At 42.7% G+C, this 19518-nt stretch overlaps 2 protein-coding genes across 2 annotated transcripts in view; one reads left to right on the top strand and one right to left on the bottom strand.

The window, feature by feature from the left end:
• gpc5c (glypican 5c) overlaps nucleotides 1-3870 on the bottom strand; it is a 213226-nt gene extending 209356 nt beyond the window's left edge. The window contains exon 1 of the mRNA XM_077515177.1: nucleotides 3782-3870. The gene's annotated coding sequence lies outside the window, so the exon portion shown is untranslated. The remainder of the gene's footprint in view (nucleotides 1-3781) is intronic.
• Nucleotides 1-19269, top strand: part of nyap2b (neuronal tyrosine-phosphorylated phosphoinositide-3-kinase adaptor 2b) — a 29498-nt gene extending 10229 nt beyond the window's left edge. The window contains exons 3-7 of the mRNA XM_077515163.1: nucleotides 3744-4054; nucleotides 10544-11617; nucleotides 14995-16317; nucleotides 16625-16728; nucleotides 17491-19269. Of these exons, the coding sequence (XP_077371289.1) occupies nucleotides 3744-4054; nucleotides 10544-11617; nucleotides 14995-16317; nucleotides 16625-16728; nucleotides 17491-17778 (3100 nt within the window). The 3' untranslated portion in view covers nucleotides 17779-19269. The remainder of the gene's footprint in view (nucleotides 1-3743; nucleotides 4055-10543; nucleotides 11618-14994; nucleotides 16318-16624; nucleotides 16729-17490) is intronic.
• Nucleotides 19270-19518: the final 249 nt, after the last annotated feature.

Genomic DNA, 19518 nt, shown 5'->3' with positions numbered 1-19518 from the left:
GGGGGGGGGGGGGGGGGGGGTAAAAAAAGGATTCCAAGAGTAAGGAGGAGGGAGCAAGTCTGTGCGGGGTGCTGGAGAGGGAGAAAAATGTTAGTGATTAAATTTGAGCACCATTGCAGGAGATGTGTTTCTGCCTGGTGACAGCTGGAACACTCGACAGCCAATCAAATCAACACGTTAACTTTGAGTCAGGCCAGCCTTCCCGCCTTTGCCATCGTATATGGATTTAATGTAAGCTATTTTTTAATGCACTGTCATGCAAATAAACGGAGGTCATACGTCTTTTTTTTTTTTTTTTCTTGCATTTATTGCACCTGTGTTCTGTCCTCATAGCCAATCACTGGGCAAATAGCCTATAAATAAACCTAAATAGTTGATGTATTTGGGTGCACAGAGGCAAGCCGCAAAAATAAACAAGAGGCTGGTTGCTTTTTCTGCTATTTTAACTGCAAAAAAACACAAGGAATAAAAATAAGAAAATGAGGAATACATGAAATAATTAAAATAAAATTATACGCCAGTAAAAGTTATTGGACATCTGGCCTGGCAAAAAAAAAAGGAACAAAAATACACGTCAAGGTTATTGTGCCATTTTCTAAACAAAATAAAATTCCAAAGTGCTAACAAACCAAAAGTGCAAGTACCCCAAAGTGGTCCAGGCTGGGAGGACCCTTCATAGCTGCTCGCAGCTCTAGTTACGGCCCGAGCATTGACCACTGCCTATTGTATCTGTAGTAATTATTATTATTATTAATTATTATTATTATGGGCGGCACGGTGAATGACTGGTGAGCACGTTCGCCTCCCAGTTCTGAGGACTCGGGTTCCAGTCTGGGCTCCGGCCTTCCTGGGTGGAGTTTGCATGTTCTCCCCGTGCCCGTGTGGGTCTTCTCCGGGTACTCCGGTCTCCTCCCACATTCCAAAGACATGCATGGCAGGTTAATTGGGCGCTCCGAATTGTCCCTCGATGTGCTTGTGAGTGTGGATGGTTGTTTGTCTGTGTGCCCTGCGCTTGGCTGGCAACCAGTCCAAGGTCTACCCCGCTTACTGCCCAAAGCCAGCTGAGATAGGCTCCAGCACCCCCCGTTACCCTTGTGAGGAAAAAGCGGTCAAGAAAATGGATGGATATTATTATTAGTATCATCATCATTATTATTATTATTATTATTATTAGGGCCGAAGCAGTATAGGCCGCCCTCTTGTGGCCGTTTTACAATCAAGAACTTGAAATTAGAAGAATAGAAAATTAATATTTCATGCAATTTTCAGGGGAAAAAAAAAATTCTATAATGGGATAATATAGGTCTTTTAGAATTATCCGTCATTGTTTTTTCGGGTACGTTTTATGTATCAAAAATGCTACCTCTGGTATCGGAATGCTACACAAAAACTTTACAGTGCATCTTTTTTTTTTTACTACTGAGTCATGCAAATGTGGCATGTTTGCAGGATTTTCCACAAACAACGAACATACTGCAGTTCATTGAAACAACATAAGCGCTATGAATCTACAGGTTGGCGCAAGCGCTGCCTCATCAGTCTGTGCACGTGCACTTTATTATTGTGGCTGCCTTCTGTATCTTGTTTCTATGGGCACAGCGTTGCTAGGCAGATTACAGCTCGGACCAGACCCCACTGTGTACCATCTGCGCAGCAGCTGGCCGGGGGGGTGTCAGAGTCAGCAAAGTCACACATGCAGGGGTCTCAGTCCCACATAACACAAATATAAATAAAAAACACGTGAATGCACATTCATGGCATTCGGTAATGCGTAATTTAATTTTTGTTTTTCCTTTTGATTTTATTTCATATTTATTTTTTTATTTTCCTTATAATAATATATATTTTTTTTTTTAAACAAATAAATAAAAATTCTCAGGTGTTTAGCTACGTTTTCTTCCAGTGACTCACATTCATTAGCACACTTTCCACTCAGACATCATTAATGTTCCTATCAGGCCAATCACGCATTTATATGGTTGATTGTGTACACGCTGCCATGGTGTCGTCCTGAGTGTGATAATGTGAGCGGTGTCGGTCCTTTACGGAAGTTTAACTCTAATCAATGCCTTGCCCTTAAAGAGAATCAGTTTTATCGGGCAGTGCCACTGATGCTAACATTGATGTAATGCTCATATCACATGCACACAAAGAGAGAGAGAGTGATACAGAAATATGAGGTCGGGTAGATAGATTAGATAGATAGATAAGAGATAGATAAAATTAGAGATAGATAAGAGAGAGAGATAAGATATAGATATATATATATATAGATAGAGATAGAGATAAGATAGAAATTAGAGCAACAGCGAGAGAGAGCGAGAACGAGTAAGGGGTGTTCTATTATTGTTGTCCCCTGACAGGCAAAGCCTGGAGCAAGGATGCAAGGATTTGATCTGCATGTCGTGTCCCTCCATGATGTAATGCAATACAGTGAACGAACTCCTGCCTATTTGTGGCTCGCTATTCACAAATTCACTGATTCATAATTTGTTCCTGTGAAACCGACCATCAACTATTAGATGAGAAACTGACAATGCAATATTGCATGTTTTTACAGCAATATTTTTTATGAGTTTACACTTACTGTACTCGTGTGAAAGGAGAACCAATCACAGATGCACTTTTCGCAGGAAGAACAATATTACGGTACTTTCTATGTATAATACGCTTGAAATATTTTTTGATGTGTTCAAATATATTTAGTTTAAAAAAAATACTGACTGAAAAATAGTGACGTTTTATTCGGTATGTGGAAGGGGTAAAACAATTTTTTAAAAAAAAAGTTTAATTTTAAGAGCCCACTATATCAAAAATTTTCACCTGTTATGACTAGCGTCATGCAGGGGTAATGTTTGGGTCTTGACTCGTGACTGGGTCATGCCAGGGTTATGTTTGGGTCATGACCGTGAGGTCAAGTGACTGTTATTTACTGATGTAACAACTGTCAGTTTTGAACTGATGCAACCAGCATCTAGTTTCAACTGGTTTTAGGCTATGTGATGTCAGGAGCTATGTGATGTCAAGAATCTTTCATCTCTTTACAGCCAACCAGATGTTTCCATGTCAGTACTGTTACCCACATGTTTAGCCATAACCAATGAGATCGATTCACTGTCTATTTAAGCCAAACTGAGAAGTGTATTTTTGTCTGATTATTGCTTCTGGTACCACTGTTCCTCTCTGCAGCTCCACAGCCCAAGGGGGCTTGGTGTGTCCTGATACTCGATGCATTCTCGTTGTTTTTCATTGAGTCAAGTTGTGTAAATAAAGAGTTAAAACCTTATTTGGGATCCAACCTCCAGCACATGACATCACCTATTGCGGCGGCTCTGAAATTAACCCCTAAGATCAACAGGTCCAATGAGGTCAAAGATTTTAGGGGTGTTAATAAATACTGACAGTTTTTCCACTGTTTCCACTAGGGCACTGTCCCTACCACCCACCTATAGCACAAATGTACTATATACAGTGGTGCCTTGAAATGCGAGTGACCCGAATTGTGAATTTTTCAAGATTAGGGGTTATGATTTGAGACGTGAGTGTTTTGAGCTATAACTGTGGTCACAGAATACATTAAACTCGTATATCAAGATACCACTGTACGTTAACTCACTCAGTGCCATTGACGGATATGGACGTCAAAAATCAATTTCAACTGGGCTGGCAGTGAATGTGTTAAATTTTCATGGCCATTTGCATGTATGTAATTGAAAAAACATCAAATGTTTCCTCTTGTGTAGGACGGGGGAGGACATAGCGACAGAAGGCAAGCACTTACGTATGGGCTCCATCACCATGCCGGACCCGCAGGAACGCATGCCCATGCCCCATCCGCACGCGCTGGCCTGTGGGCAGGGCTTCTCCGTGCGCTCCCAGTCCCTCCACTCCGTGGGTGGCAACAGCGGGGGCGGAGACGAAGAGGTGGGGAGCCCCACCTCCAGGAAGCAGCCCCCGCCCAAGCCCAGGAGGGACCCGGCCACCAAGCTGAGCATGTCGTCCGAAGCGGTGGACCACAGCCCCGTGTCGGCCTGTCGCGGAGACAGATGTGATGGTGAGTGGTGCTGGCACTTCACGCCAAAGCGCGGCGCTATATTTAGCTCCTCTCCGAGGTGCCCTTTTCAACCCTGCTTCGCCGACAATGACATGACATCTAAGCCAGCCAGTCAGTTTTAACCATGGTCCCATACAATTGGATTAGCAGCCTCATCCAATACATGTAAAGCAGTAGTACTTTTTAGAGGCATTTTTAACATTATTCCCCGTTTGAACATCAAAAACTGTACCAAAATGGACAGCTTTTCATATCGTGTTTTATGGTGCCCAAAACTCTTTACAAAGCCGCATATTCACCCATGCATTCATACAGCAGCGGTCAAGCAGCTGCCAGGTTCAGTGGGAGCAAATTGGGGTTCAGTGTCTTGCTCAAGGGCACTTCGGCATGGTGACAAGGGCTGAGCATCGAACCCACAACCTCCCAGTTGGGAGATGATCACTCTACCATTGAGCCATGCCGCCCCATAAAAGTTTAAAGTTAAGCCAAAAATTTTATTGAATAAATGTTGGGAAAAAATACAAGATTAAATGCAAATGAATTGAATTTAAAAAGCTAAATATGATTTCACTGTATGTGGGCAGTCACAATCTAAAACAAAAAAATTGATTCTTCTCTACAACCCTCGCGTATTGCATTAGTATGTATCCATCCATTTTTTTTCTAGCACATATCCTGTCCAAGGTTATTGAATATATACTAATGGAATAACTAAAACTAAAATTTGCGTTAATGAAATAACAAATATACTGTTTTAAAAAAAAAAAAAAAAAAAAAAAAAAAAATGAAAATCAAACTACATCTTACATTTATAAACCTAACTAACACTCGCTTAAATTATAGCCAAAATTTCTTTCATTTGCGTCTGTGTAAATCATATATAAGCTTTTGAGGGTTCATTTTAAATGTATTTATTTTGGTATTGCTGGAACATCAAGCGGTCGTTTGAGAATTGTTTGCCTGTGTTAAACAAAGCTTAGTGACCTTTTAAAAGAAATAAAAAACACTTGACAGAGACCTCATATATTAAAAAAATAAATAAATAAAACTTATTTTAAATGAAGCATATTTTTTTATATAAAAACAAAAACTAATTAAAAACTAAAGCAACTTCTCAAAAAAAAACATTAAAACTAACTGAAATTAAACAAGAGTCAAAATGAAATAAAAACTAACTATCATGAAAAATCCCAAACTATTATAACCTAAGCATACCCTGGTCCCGTTCAGATTAAACCCTTGACTGGTCTCCAGTCAATCAAAGGGCACATAGAAACAGAAAACTACTCACGCTCACATCAACTGATCCACATTTGTATGCACGGAAGTCAGGAACGACAAACATTTCACAGTCAATGACCAATTGCCATGACATCAACGAATTAATTATTGCAAAGAAAACACAACAGACATTCATCTATAGTACAACTTCACTTGGCAATGAATCAAAAAGTCAGTGACCCCTTGCGCTGATGCAAAACTTGAAGTGTAGCTGTTTAGTGTAGTTGCTTTATTTGGCCATATGTGACGGTATATAGACACATTCCTAGTTTTCATGATTTTTTATTTTTTTTTAATCTATTGTCAATTATCTATCCATTTTCTTAACCGCTTGCTCCTCACATGGGTCACGGGGGCGCTGGAGCCTATCCCAGCTGGCTTCAGGCAGTAGGCAGGGTACACCCTGAACTGGTTGCCAGCCAATCGCAGGGCTCATAGAGACGAATAACCATCCACACTCACAAGCACACCTTGGGACAATTCGGAGCATCCATGTTTTTAGAATGGGGGAGGAGACCGGAGTACCCGGAGAAGACCCACGCAGGCACGGGGAGAACATGCAAACTCCACCCAGAGAGGCCAGAGCCTGGACTCGATCCTGCGTCCTCAGTACTGGGAGGCGGACGTGCTAACCAGTCACCCACCGTGCCGCCCATAATAATAATAATAATAATAATAATAATTACTAAGGATACAATAGGCAGTGGTCGCTGCTCGGGCCCTAACTAGAGCTGCGGGCAGCTATGAAGGGTCCTCTCAGCCTGGACCACTTTGGGGTACTTTTGGTTGTTGGCACTTTGGAATTTTATTTTGTTTTTGCCTATTGTCAATTATTACAAAAAAAAGAAAAAAAAATAAAGTTTCAAGATTTTGACGCCAATACTATCCCTTTCACAGCATATGACTAATGGCTCCAAAAAATCAGTTATGGGCCTCTGACAACTATTCATCGGTGTTGGTAACTCTGATTATGGTAAATAGAATTTTTCTTGAGTACTGAAACAAGTTTAGGCTGTTTAGTCTCAGCTTCACTGGCTAACTTTGGGCCAGCAGATTGTGTACTCATCCGGCACATTATTTATTTATTTATTTATTTATTTCAAGTGGGCAAATGTGTCTTGACATTTCTGTGACCTTGTTTAAAAACCGTTACATAGTTTGAGGCAAATAGCCAATTAAAGCCAAAACATTTTTTTTTTTTTTTCCCCTGGTTTCAAACTGGCAAGTGGAGACGGTAGACGGCATAATTGAGATCTAGGAGCAGCACCCTGCAGCAGTGTCAGTCTGCTTGGGCAGAATAAACGCAGTATGCTCGTTTGGCCACGGATCAAAACAAGGACATCATTATAGGAGGCGCAGCGTCCTGAAGGCACTAATGGAGAGGAGCAGAATTAAATCAGCTTCAAAAATGTTTTCCCCAACCACCATTTTGCATCGAGCAATCGTCTATATCACTGAGACGTGAGATTGTGAGTGCAAACTAAAAAAACAGGTTGCTGAGGGTTTTCGAGTCCATTTCAGTCGGGATGCTTGACTGCCAATGTGATGCGAAAGGACTCGCCCAGCCTGGCTGAGATTGGTTGGGGATGTCCGTGTGTGCGCACAGATCTTCCTGGGCACCACGGCAACCATCCCACAGAAACAAGACCCCCCCCCCCCCTCGCCCAGCCAATCGCAACATCCCTGCGCAACGCGGTCCAATGGGGCCGCGGAGATGCCGGAGTCTGAGGCGGCGCGGCCAATGACGGCGCAGCTGTGGGGGTGTTCCTGGCTGAGGGGGAGGGTTGCGTGCACTGTAGCGGGAAGGGGAGGAGCCTGCCCGAGTAGAATTCATTCAGGAGGAGTGAATGACCTAGATTTTGAGTTTCCCTCAGGGTGGGAGGGGGTACAGGGTTGCGGGTAAACACGACAGGGAGGTAAGGAAAAGGAGCAATCGAGGGAGAGGAGAAGGGACAGGAAGGAGGAGATGTCACGAGCTGTGCTGAAACTGATCCACCACGCAAACCTGTTTGTTGCAAGGATGCAGCTGTTGATGAAGGAGCAAACACGCACAAGCACCTCACATAAAAATGCATCCATAACATATACAGAATAACCCACTGAAATCCTGATTCCTAACCACTGTGCTGTGAGAGATCATAGGATGCATCACGGGAAATTATCATCATGTTTGTGCATCTATTTCTGCCAGCAATGTACAGTGAAAGGCAGAACAATTAAATGCTCTTCGTAAATTTGTGATAAAACTGAGACCAGGCGATCATTTCAGTGTTTATACTTAGTTACATTTTATTTAAGTGGTGTGCTGTGGGATTTAGCACGTGTAAAATATGCGCCCTGATGCAAAACATTAAGATGAGGCAATCAGAAGACAAGCACTCTTATGTGTATTTCATCATCTATGACTTTCCACACAGGAATTGTTCAATGGACAGCTTAATTTGTGCCTTTTCATTATAATAAGCATCGTCTTCGTACTAACAGCGACCTTGGAGATTAAAACTATAAAGTATGTTGCAGAAACATATCCACGAATAGCAACACTTTCTGCAGCTTTGTGATGCATATCTACCAAAAGCAACCCATGTAACCTCACAGGAAAAAGGCCTAAGCCAAGGATGGTCAAACTCGGTCTTCGAGGGCCGGAGTACTTCAGGTCTTGCAGGTTTCCTTCTTCCAACACAAGCTGTTTCCAATCAATGGGGGAGGGTTGCTATCCTTACGATCCCATTGATTGGAAACAGCTTGGGATCATTACTATCCCATCCATCCATCTTCTTGACCGTTTATTCCTCACAAGGGTCGCGGGGGGTGCTGGCGCCTATCTCAGCTGGCTCTGGGCAGTAGGCGGGGGACACCCTGGACTGGTTGCCAGCCAATCGCAGGGCACACAGAGACGAACAACCATCCACACTCACAAGCACACCTAGGGACAATTCGGAGCGCCCAATTAACCTGCCATGCATGTCTTTGGAATGTGGGAGGAGACCGGAGTACCCTAGTGCCGCAGACTAAAAAATTGCATTAAATCCGGGGGGATAATTGAGGTTTGACTTTTTCCACTCATAGTTTGGGTTTAGTACATATTCTTTCAATTGTGGCACCAATCATGGAACCTTTATGACACACCAAACAATACTTCATATATTTCCAAACATACCGAATTTGTAGTCCATTACCAATGCAAAAAAAGGTCCATCCACCCATCCATTTTCTATCCCTTGTTTTTAGCTCATTTGCTCCCAATAACGTGTAAATGCGTTTTTTGTTTTGTTTTAAGTGTCCCAAAGTATTTATACGTTTGTTTGTTTTTTATCCTTGAGCATACAGGCTTTGATGCAGCCTCTCAACTGCAAAGAACGGTTGCAGAAATGGTAGTTATTATACAAACGGCCAGCAGGTGGCAGCAGAGCAAAGGAGATCAACCAGGGCCATCTAGAAAAAAAGCTAAATTACTTACAATTTTAAATAGATTTGTGAAAACTGATGAAACTCAGCTCTCTTCTAATGCTAATTGCTGCAAAACGGAAACAGAATCGTACTTTTTTTCCTGATGAAAGAAGAGACTTTAATCTTTCTTTTGGTAGGTTCCATGCTTTTATAGCAATTGAACACAATATTCTGTGGGCCTTGCAAAATCAGTCATAATCCAGTAAAACAGCCGGGAGCGAACGGGATTGCTTCTGTGAAAATGGCTGGGAGTGAATGAGTTAAAAAGGTCGCAGATGAACTGGATCTCAGTTTATATGGGCAACACGCAATACCTGTCCTAATTTCACATCTCACAACGTGTGAGCATGTGTACAGTTGTGTCTGTGCGTGTCAGGATGCTGGTGAGTCATACAGTTATGGGAAGTATATGCGTGTGTCTGGGCCATCTGCTGTCTGAATTATTAAAAGGCACAAAAAACTTCCATCTTGAAATGTTTCAGCCATGATCTGGGTCTCGTCAACACTCGCCACCAGCAGGGAAGGGGCACTCTCGATCAAAACATCTCAGTGTGCGTCCCACAAACCCACGTTGAACAACTACTGTATGACGACGGTTCAGTGGAGTAACGTGCAACACTCTGAGGGCATGACGTGCTCTTCCGCAGTAACTGGTCGAGCGAAACATAGAAGCTCACTGCGCCACATCAGAAGAGATTCACACCGCAATGCCACGTCACCACAATCAGAAAGAAGCTCCACAGCGTGTTTGTGTGTGACCCAGATACCGCACTTACATACTGCTTCCGCTGCTGTATATGTGACCTAGAAACACGCATATGCCTCCACCATTCCCGCATATCTGACTCAAGATACTGCTCTTCGCCATGCACATTGACCTAGATCTGACCCACTGAACCACCAAACGTGCTGCACTGCATTTCCGCTTAATATTCATTCAATGATTCATTCAAAAATAAGGGACAAATAAATAAATAAATAAAAAAAAAAATCAAACACAATGGCCATAACTGCCAGTCACTTATAACAAAAAAATCCCATAGAAATAATGGAACTAGTAAGTTAATCACGCTCCCCATTAAAAAAAACGTTTTTAAGAACGCTTTAAAATTCTTAACTACCGTAAAAATGTTTTTTTTTTATGTTTAATGAATAAAACAATTCATTGTTGCTGTAGAAATAAATAACTATAATGAAAAAGGTGTTCCGTCGCTGCAAGTGAACCAGATGTAAAAGAAAAACAAAAAAAAAAAAAATGGAATTGAGCCGTTTTCAGACTGTCATTCAAAAAAAATGAAATAAAATCACATACAGGTCGCATCTACTAGGGCTGCATGATATTGGAAAAACATGCGATATACTTGCTGAACATAGCGATATCGATATTATTGCGATATTTAACATGTACCTAAAGAAATTACATTTTTATTACCTAATGAAAGAAAAACATTTTCCATGTGGCAAAATAAGCAACCTTGATGTAATCTTCGTTAATTAATTGTAATTATGTCTTGATAATTTTCAACTTTTGAATGGCGATGCACATTTTAGTTAGCATATGACTGGTCAAATTCATATAAAAAGCATACAATTCCATATAAAACTTATTGCATGCCTTTGCGATATGCATATTGCAAGGTCCAATATCGAGATATCGATATTTTTTCTATATATTGTGCAGCCCTAGCATCTACCATGAAATAGATGCACATGAATTGTCATGGCATGACTAAGCGTCTTTATCTTCCTCTCTCACAGCTCAAGGCTGCAGTGAAGACTGCCGGCGGGTGCCACCGCCCAAACCCAAGAGGAACCCGAACACGCAACTGAGCGTTTCCTTCGACGAGTCGTACATCAAAACTCACGGTGGCGGCGGAGTGTGCCCCGCCAAAGCGCTCCACCGCACCTGTTCCCCGTGCGAGCGCAACGCCTCGCCGCCGCAGAGTGACGACAGCCCTACCGACGACTGTGAGGACGAGCCCGTCTACATCGAGATGGGCGGGATAGATGTCGGGGCGCGAGAACTCTCGAAAAGCGAGGACGAGGAGCCAGGGGAGTCCGTGTATGAGGAGATGAAGTACCCTATGCTGGACGATATGGAGTACCGTACTGACCCGGTGGGATGTCGTTCCGCCTGTCCTACCCCTGCACCGTATGACCCTGAACCTCTCAGTCGATGCTCCACTCCGAGAAACATTCCTTTCTGTGACATTCCTGCACCGTTTCCCAATTTACTCACCCACAGGCCTCCACTGCTGGTGTTCCCCCCAGCACCGGCACAATGCTCGCCCAACTCGGACGAGTCTCCCCTCACACCGCTTGATGTTAACAAATTGCCAATGATGGAGAACCAATCGTACAGCAAATCCCCGACCTCCTCTGCCGAGCCACCCTCCTCTGCGCACATCCGTAGAGAGCTCACAGCCACGCCGACCCTCACCGTTTCCGGGCGCTCTTCCGCACCTCCCCTGCCTTGTACTCTCTACAAATCGTCCACCTCATCTTCCTATCAACGCAGCCACTCGGCGTGCCCGTCCCCGGTCAGCATGGGCCGCTGCCTCACCCCGTTGAGCCTCATGCGAACGCCGCCGTTCGACGCGCCGATGCCATTTCCGGGGGGTTTGCCAAGGAGCGCCTCGGCCACCCCTCATGGCAAAGGGTCACCGCCCCAAGACGGTGGGGGGCGACTCCATGGCTCCATGCAGAATGTGTCGACAGGGCGTTCGCGGACTCCCACGAGCCCGCTGGATGAACTGACCAACCTGTTTACCACCGGCAGGAACATGCTGAAGAAAAACGCCAGTGGGAGAAAATCCAAAGAGCCCGGAGAAAGTAAGTCGTTTTAGACATTTTCCTGAAAATACAATGGTATCGTCCACCCTCATTTAATGTGGTTAGCAAACTTGGTCCTTTGTTTATGGAGATCTGATAAATTGTGGGGCAACATAACTCAATTTTGTATACTGCGTCGTTGATAGCACTATCAAACACCAATTCAGTGGAGTAATTATTTGCATGAAAAATGCTTCTAGGCCATAAATATAAAACTTGTTCTTCCCTTTCGCCTTAACCCTATTCAGAGGGTCGCCACAGTGAATCATCCCCAGCACATCAATATATCTCCACTTTGACCTACATTTTTGTCTCCTACCTGGCTCCTTTTCCAGCAACCCTCTACCGATATACTGAATCCACTGTCTCGATCTGGCCTCTCCAGCTTTGTCTCCAATTCTTCAAGTCTGTTCTGTCTCTCTGATGAGCTCAATCCAGATCCTGTCCATCTTTGTCACCCCCCAAAAAGAATTTTAGAATCTTTGATTCTGCCACATCTCGGTCTGTTCCCTACCTTCTGGTCATTGCTGCCATTTCAAAACCATACTTGTCTTGTCTCAGTTACCCACCCTATAATCATTTCCTGTTAATTGAGCTAGTGCTCTTGGTCACATAGCACCCCAAGCATCTTTACCCACCACTGTCCTACCTGAACTCTTTTGTCAGCTCTTTTCCAGAATGCTAGAAATAATAAAAACAAACGGAAATCCGAAAGCATGCCAAGAAATGACCAAGCAATGAATACATTCTTAATGCCGCTACGCAAATCAGTTGATTCATTGCCTTAACCTTGAAACCTCATATGCCAGGACAGTCATAAACCAAGTACCACCTGCATTAATAACCTATCAATGCTTGAAAACAGTATATAAATGTATCAGGTCAAGATGATGTCCTTTGGCCAAGTCTTCATTACGCATATTTATTTACCCAGATTTCGCATTGCCCAGTTGAAAACTTGGTAAAAGGGAAAATAAGTAGTGCAATAACTCTTTCCATGTGGGCCCATAGTGGGTGCTTGAGGTTTTCTATGCAACCTTCCATTCGTTTTAATCTAGGTGCTGTGAGCCAAGTCTGATACAGATATTATTATTAAATCTGAAGGGATTATAGTCCCTCCAACCACCGTATGTATTTGGGCTGTCAGTCAGCGTTCCCCTTTTTTTTTTTTTTTTTAAATAAATAAATCCCAACCAGCATTATTTTGTGCAAAATAAATCATAATAGTAGATTAACGAGACATTTCTTGTGTTTCTGATTGATAAAGAAGTTCGATTAGGCCTCTTTGGCACACAATTAGAGAAAGAAACATCCAAGATATCTATCCTTACTCACTACTCTTAGCAACTACAACATAGCAACAGAGGAAGGAGGAGAAATCCACTTCTTATTTGCAGCTTCCCTCCCTCTGGGTAGAGCAGCCAATCACAGCTCAGGACATGCCGGTGCTCGACGGAGCAACACGCTCCTAATGTGCATGGAGCTATGGCACTCAACTCCAATCTAACGCCTCATCAGCGCATTACAGATGCTCCTGTCTAGCCAATCACTGTATGGTCTATTTAAGCATTCCAGCCAATCAGAATGCTGCTGTAGCTTTTACACTCTGCAGGCAATTTAGAGTGTCTTGATGACCTTAATGGAAGTTGAATTTACTATATGTCTGAAAGTAAGGCTCATTCACAGATGTATTATCCATTTCCCTAAATCTAAATATAATCTAAAGAGGAGATGGAAAACATTGCATTTCTAGGAATGAATAAACGTGAGCTCTGCTGCTATTGTCGAGCCCCGTATGTTCATTTAACATAACAGGCATTTAAAAGTCTTGATTAGCGGCACAACATGCGTGTGTGTGTGTGTGTGTGTGTGTGTGTGTGTGTGTATGTGGGGGGGCTGCTGGCATTCATCACAATGCACACTGAAGCACAATCATGACCACAGGATCTCCATTTTTTTTCCTCTCTTCCAAGCATCAACAACTAGTTTGACCCACATACCAACTGGTTAACTGCTATTCGCCACACATACATGCATACAGATTGCATGAATGACACATGCCTATGCATGGTAGTACTACTACTGTATTATGCACGAGCCCATATCGGAGTCATGGAGAACCGCAGCCTCAACACTGCCTTGTGATGTGCAGCGGTGAGCTGTTAAAGCCTTTATTGTGTTTCTACACATGCTCACACAGCAATATAATGTGTGAAACTATTAGTAGTGTTGAGGGAAGATCTGAGCCCATCATGAAGAAGACATAAGAATGGGGATTTCATCAGCCAAAGGCATTGTTAAGTGTTTAAGCTGAAGCATGTATTACAATAAGGCCATCTATGTATTGCAGATGTGGCACTATTACTACTACTAGCAAAAATAAAAATAATCATCATCACCATAATAAAATCTAATATGATCAAACCATTTCAATAATTATTTCTGAACTGCTTTGGTTCTTTGGAAGTTGTTAGTGCCATCTAGAGGACAATTTATTATAATGCAGCAATCTGAACCAGGCTATTTTATAACAACAATAACAATAATGTATGATTATTATTATGACTTATTATGATTACTACTACTACTAAAACATATTTTTTGTTGCGTTATGTCAGACAGCCGTTTTTAACTAATTTTTGGGTGCGGAACCCACAACTGCTCTTAGTTGTTTTCTATCACATCGTTTCTTTTTTTTGTTTGTTTTTAACTAAAGGATCCGCATTTTCTTAAAAAAAATATGACAAAATAATGCAAACTGTTCTTAACAGATATGCGCTTGTTTTATTGATTTTTTTTTTTTTTTAAATATTGACATACAATGAAATATGACAGAAACAGGCTGAAATATATTTAACACCGTTTGGTTTTTACAAAGGATATATTGTTACTGTAATTACAAATGTGTACAAGTAGTTAAAGTAAAAATACACATTTAGACCTCTTTCTGGAGTGTTCAATTTGAGTACCATTGTGCTTGATGGTAATCAGTGAAATTTTGCTTATCTGGAAGGTAAGCTGTGGAGAGAAAAAAAAAAGAAGAAAGAAAAAAAACCTTGGCGCGCTAGAAAAACGCTACAATTTTAAATGAAATTCTAATCAGTATAAAAATCTACCTCAACAGATTTTTTTTGTTCTTCAAATCGTTACCTACTTTGATTATTTAGGAACTGCTGATAGCGGCATATTTACTGTAATACAGCAAACTGAACCAGACTATTCTATTGATATTCTACAAGAGGGGGACTCCATGCATACGTATGTAGAAAAACAAAACAAAACAAAAAACAAAAAAATTATGAATGGATGGATGGATGTTCATATGCTTGACTAACTCAAGTTAATCTCTAATTGTTTATACATATTTTTATTTACAGGCGAGTCCAAAAGCAAGTCCCACAGTGAGTCGAAACGTGAAGGCAAGGAACGCCACGGTCACAGCAAGGAATCCAAGCGAGACTCTAAGGAGCGCCACGGCAAAGAGTCCTCTCATCGCAGAGACAGAGACAAGGACAGAGACAGAGACAAAGACAGAGAAAAAGACAGAGATAAAGAAAGGGACAGATCCAGCAACATTGAGTCTCTGTCTCACAGGCGCAACAGCAAAGAACGAAGCGGCATGGACGCACCACTTGCTCGCAGGGACAGTAGGGACGGCAGAGACCAAGGCTACAGCAGCGTGGAGCCCATTCCAGTTAGGTGGGATTCTAAAGAACGGACCTGTAGTTCCGTGGAACCTATTCCGCTGATACGAAGAGACTCAAAAGATAGAGGGATTAGCAATGGAGACCTGATGCCAAGACGAGACAGTAAGGACAGGGGTGCAGGACACGGAATGGAGTCTTTGCTTAAACAGGAAAACAAAGACAGAGAGCGACAGCTCGATCAGGCACCGGAGCCATTACCGAGACAAGACAGCAAAGAGGGTGCTAGGAACGGTGTAGACTGCAGACATGAAAGCAGAGAGAGACTGCTTGATCAGCCACCGGAGCTGTTACCTCGACAGGATAGCAGAGAGCGAGTCAGAAATGGGGTGGACTCAAAGCACGAAGGCAGAGACAAGCCGCCCGAGCTTCTACCCCGACAGGAGAGCAAAGACAGATTTAGAACTGGTTCCGAATACAGGCATGATGGCAAAGACTATCGTCCTGATTTATTACCAAGACAGGACAGCAAAGAGAGGGCGAGGAGCGACATGGAGCACAAACATGAGGGCAGAATAGACCAGCCGCCTGAGATCCTTCCCAGACAGGAGACGCCAAGGACCAGTAACAGTAAGGACAGAACAGGATATGTCTCTGATTCCAAGCATGAAGGGAGAGAGCGAAACATCCACAATGGAGGAGACCTTCCACCACCTCTTCTCCCTAGACAGGACAGTAAAGATCTGAGCCGAACTGGCCTGGAAGTAAGACGAGACAGCAAGGACAGAACTCTGAACGGCTCAGATCAGCACCAGTATGATGGCAAAACCACTAAGAGCCCGACTGTGGTGGAGTACAGGTACGACAGCAAAGAAAGGGGATATAGATCCGACGGAACGCCACGGCGAGAGAACAGAACAAATCAGAGTGTGGACCCGTCGAAAGCACAAGAGAGGAACGGGAGCACAGTGTCGGGCCAGCATTCATCCACCACCACGCCTACTCACCACAGCAGACCAACTGGGAGCCCCCCGATGACTGTGGGCACCGGAAATGGTAAGGATCCATTACAGAAACTGTATCATCCATGAGGTTCATTGGGGTTCTACCTATAAAGCTACCGGTTTTGCACTCTTCACACTTATACAGCTTGGACTGTTTGGTTCAGGTTCACATGGTTAAGCTTTTTGATTTCCATTGTCACAAGTGGGAAAGACTACCTAATGGTCGAAAATAAATTGGGCTACATGACAAACAGACAATACCCATTTTCTGACAACTAACACAGTGTAGTTCCATTAGGTTTTCGTGAAATACATCCTGGCAAAACATTTTTATAACACATTTGTCCTTGTCTTTGTAGATATGAAAGCAGCACCTAAATATGCCCGCTCACCTTCCATGTCTGCTAACCCTTCCCCAATCGGGACGCCACAAAGGAGAGCAGCAGAGGCTCATCAGAGCCAGGTAAGCACATCCGATTTCAACGAGTTATCTAAAACAAAAACAAAAACAAAAACCTTGGGTGATCAAATTCAAGGTAAAATTTCTTTCAAAACATCAAACTATCACTACTTCAGAAAGGCACTAGGTAAAGCGCAGGTGTCTTCTAGGGTAAAAGAAAGGTACCACTGCCACAAATAGAAACCACCTGGAACAAAATTTAGTTGTAATCGGGTTACGGGTGAAATTGCAAGATGCACCTCAAATGAGGTGGTGAAGAAGGAGCTGAGCCAAAAAGCAAAGCTCTCGATTTACCGCTCGATCTACGTTCCAATCCTCACCTATGGTCACGAGCTGTGGGTCGTGACTGAAAGAACAAGATCCCGGATACAAGCGACCGAAAAGAGTTTCCTCTGCAGGGTGTCCGGGCTCTCCCTTAGAGATAAGGGTGAGAGGCTCGGTCATCCGGGAGTGACTCAGAGTCGAGTCGGTCATCTGGTTCGGATGCCTCCTGGACGCCTCCCACCGGCATGTCCCACCGGCGGGAGGCCCCGGGGACGACCCAGGACACGCTGGAGAGACTATGTCTCTCGGCTGGCCTGGGAACGCCTTGGGATCCCGCCGGATGAGCTGACCTGACCTCGGATAAGAGGCAGAAGATGGATGGATTGATGGATGGATTTTAGCAAAATCCATTTAATGACTTAACGCTTTTTAATGACCCGCGTAAAGGAAACCATGTCCTGTGATTGAGTGAAGCTGATACAGTGTGTTACTGCCCCTCAGATGCCCCAGATGCCATGGATATGTGGCGACACCACCATGCTGGAGCAGATCGAGCGGAAGCGAACACTCTGCAAAGAAATCCGCTCCAGACAACATCCTCAGCTGCAGCGGTATCTGGAGAGGCCTCCTCCAGACAGGAGCGAGGACAAGCATCACGAGCGCAGTCAGTGCAAGCAGGAGAGCACTTCTTCGGTCCTCCCGGCTTGCGGCAAGAGCAGCGGGGCAAAAAAGATCCGTCCTCCTCCGTATCCCACACAGACAACTGTATTCTGGGACACCGCCATCTGACTTGATACAAACCACACCTCCCATCTGCCACACAACCCAGAACGATCCCCTCCTCTCCCCTTGTGGGACATCGAGACAACCAACTCGAGCACCGGAGGGATGACGCTCACTGATGTCAAAGGACAATGGTGTTACCATAGCAATATTTCTGCTCGTTCAGGTTGTCATGTTTTCTTATCATCGCTGGTGATATTTGATATTTTTCTATTTCATGTGGCTGGATTCTTGTACTATAACTAGTAGAGTAGATATTTGATGAATAGATATTTTCTAAATCAGATGGGGATTAAAGAGCATCCTAAATTATGTATAGCAGATGAAGATGCCATCTAACATTTGATTTGTTATTTTAGTTTTTTATGTTTTATTGGTTACTTCAATCTTAAATAATTAATGAATACTTGTTCAATGGTAGCATAACTTTTTTTTTCCTTTTTTACACCCAACATGTTTTTTGCGCTTAAAAAGGCACTTAAATGAATGGTCTATTCGGTTTTGTCTGCATCAGTTTGACATTTCACTGTTGCATTGTCAGTTGGGGAGTTGTGTCGACATTAGGGATGGGTTGAATCGATTGTTAAGTGTGCAGCAGATTGTTGATTAATCGTGTTTCGGGGCATTTAAGGCGAAATGGAGTGTAACTGGGCGCTGTTGATTCAGAGTCTCAAACTATTTTTGTCGTCGAACGAAGCGCAACATGGCAGCTATGGGAAGTTGAGCTTCATCCACAAACGCAGCACCTTTTTTCCCCACAATACGACACTGTCAGCAAAACGAGTTCGGAACAATCAGAGAGATCAAAAGTATAGTAAAGAAAACAAAAAAACAACAAGAAGGAAACGTAGTCCAATGCCCATCCCTAATGGACGTTTTAGATTTCTATCCATGAACACTTCAGCTTGTTCGAAATGTACAACAGTCGCACTCGAACAGAAGGCGAAATCCCGTGTATTACTGAATGTTTGCAACACTAATGATGATTTCACATCAGGGTTCGTTCAAGGACGCGGCATTTTCTAAACAGTCTTAATGGTTCTCTAAAAAGTCTTGTTTTTTTTCCACAAGGTAATTTTGAACATGAAATTTTGACAAGAAAAACAAGACTGTTTAGACTGAGATATTTAGGAAATGGTTCTCCAAACAGTCTTAATTGTTCTTTAAACAGTCTTAAAGTTTTTCGTTTGTTTTTCTTTCCACACAAGGAAAATTTTGAACATGACATTTTGACAAGACAAAAACCATTAAGACTGTTTAGAAAACGTCTAGGAACGACAACCATTTCCTAAATCTTTTCTAAACAGTCTTAATAGTTCTCTAAACAGTCTGAATTGTTGTCTAAAAAGTCTTAATGGTTCTCTAAAAAGTCTTCGTTTTTTTTTTTTTTTTTTCCACAAGGTAATTTTGAACATGAAATTTTGACAAGAAAAACAAGATGTTTAGACAACCATTAAGACTGCTTAGAGAACATTTAGGAAATTGTTCTTCAAACAGTCTTATTAAACACTCTTAAAGTTTTTCGTTTGTTTTGCTCCTCCCCCCACGAGGAAATTTTGAACATGAAATTTTGACAAGACAAAAACCATTATGACAAAAAACATTATGACTGAAAACGTCTTGGAACTACAACCATTTCCTAAATGTTCTCTAAACAGTCTTTGAAGTTTTGTTTTGTTTTTGTCGCAAGCAAATTTTGAGGATGGAATTTGGACCAGAAAGACAATTAAGACGGTCTAGAGAACC

Source organism: Festucalex cinctus, chromosome 1 (assembly GCF_051991245.1).
Source record: "Festucalex cinctus isolate MCC-2025b chromosome 1, RoL_Fcin_1.0, whole genome shotgun sequence".
Classification (NCBI taxonomy): Eukaryota; Metazoa; Chordata; class Actinopteri; order Syngnathiformes; family Syngnathidae; genus Festucalex; species Festucalex cinctus.
Note: the sequence above shows the minus strand (reverse complement) of the source record. Positions and strands in the feature narration are given on the sequence as shown.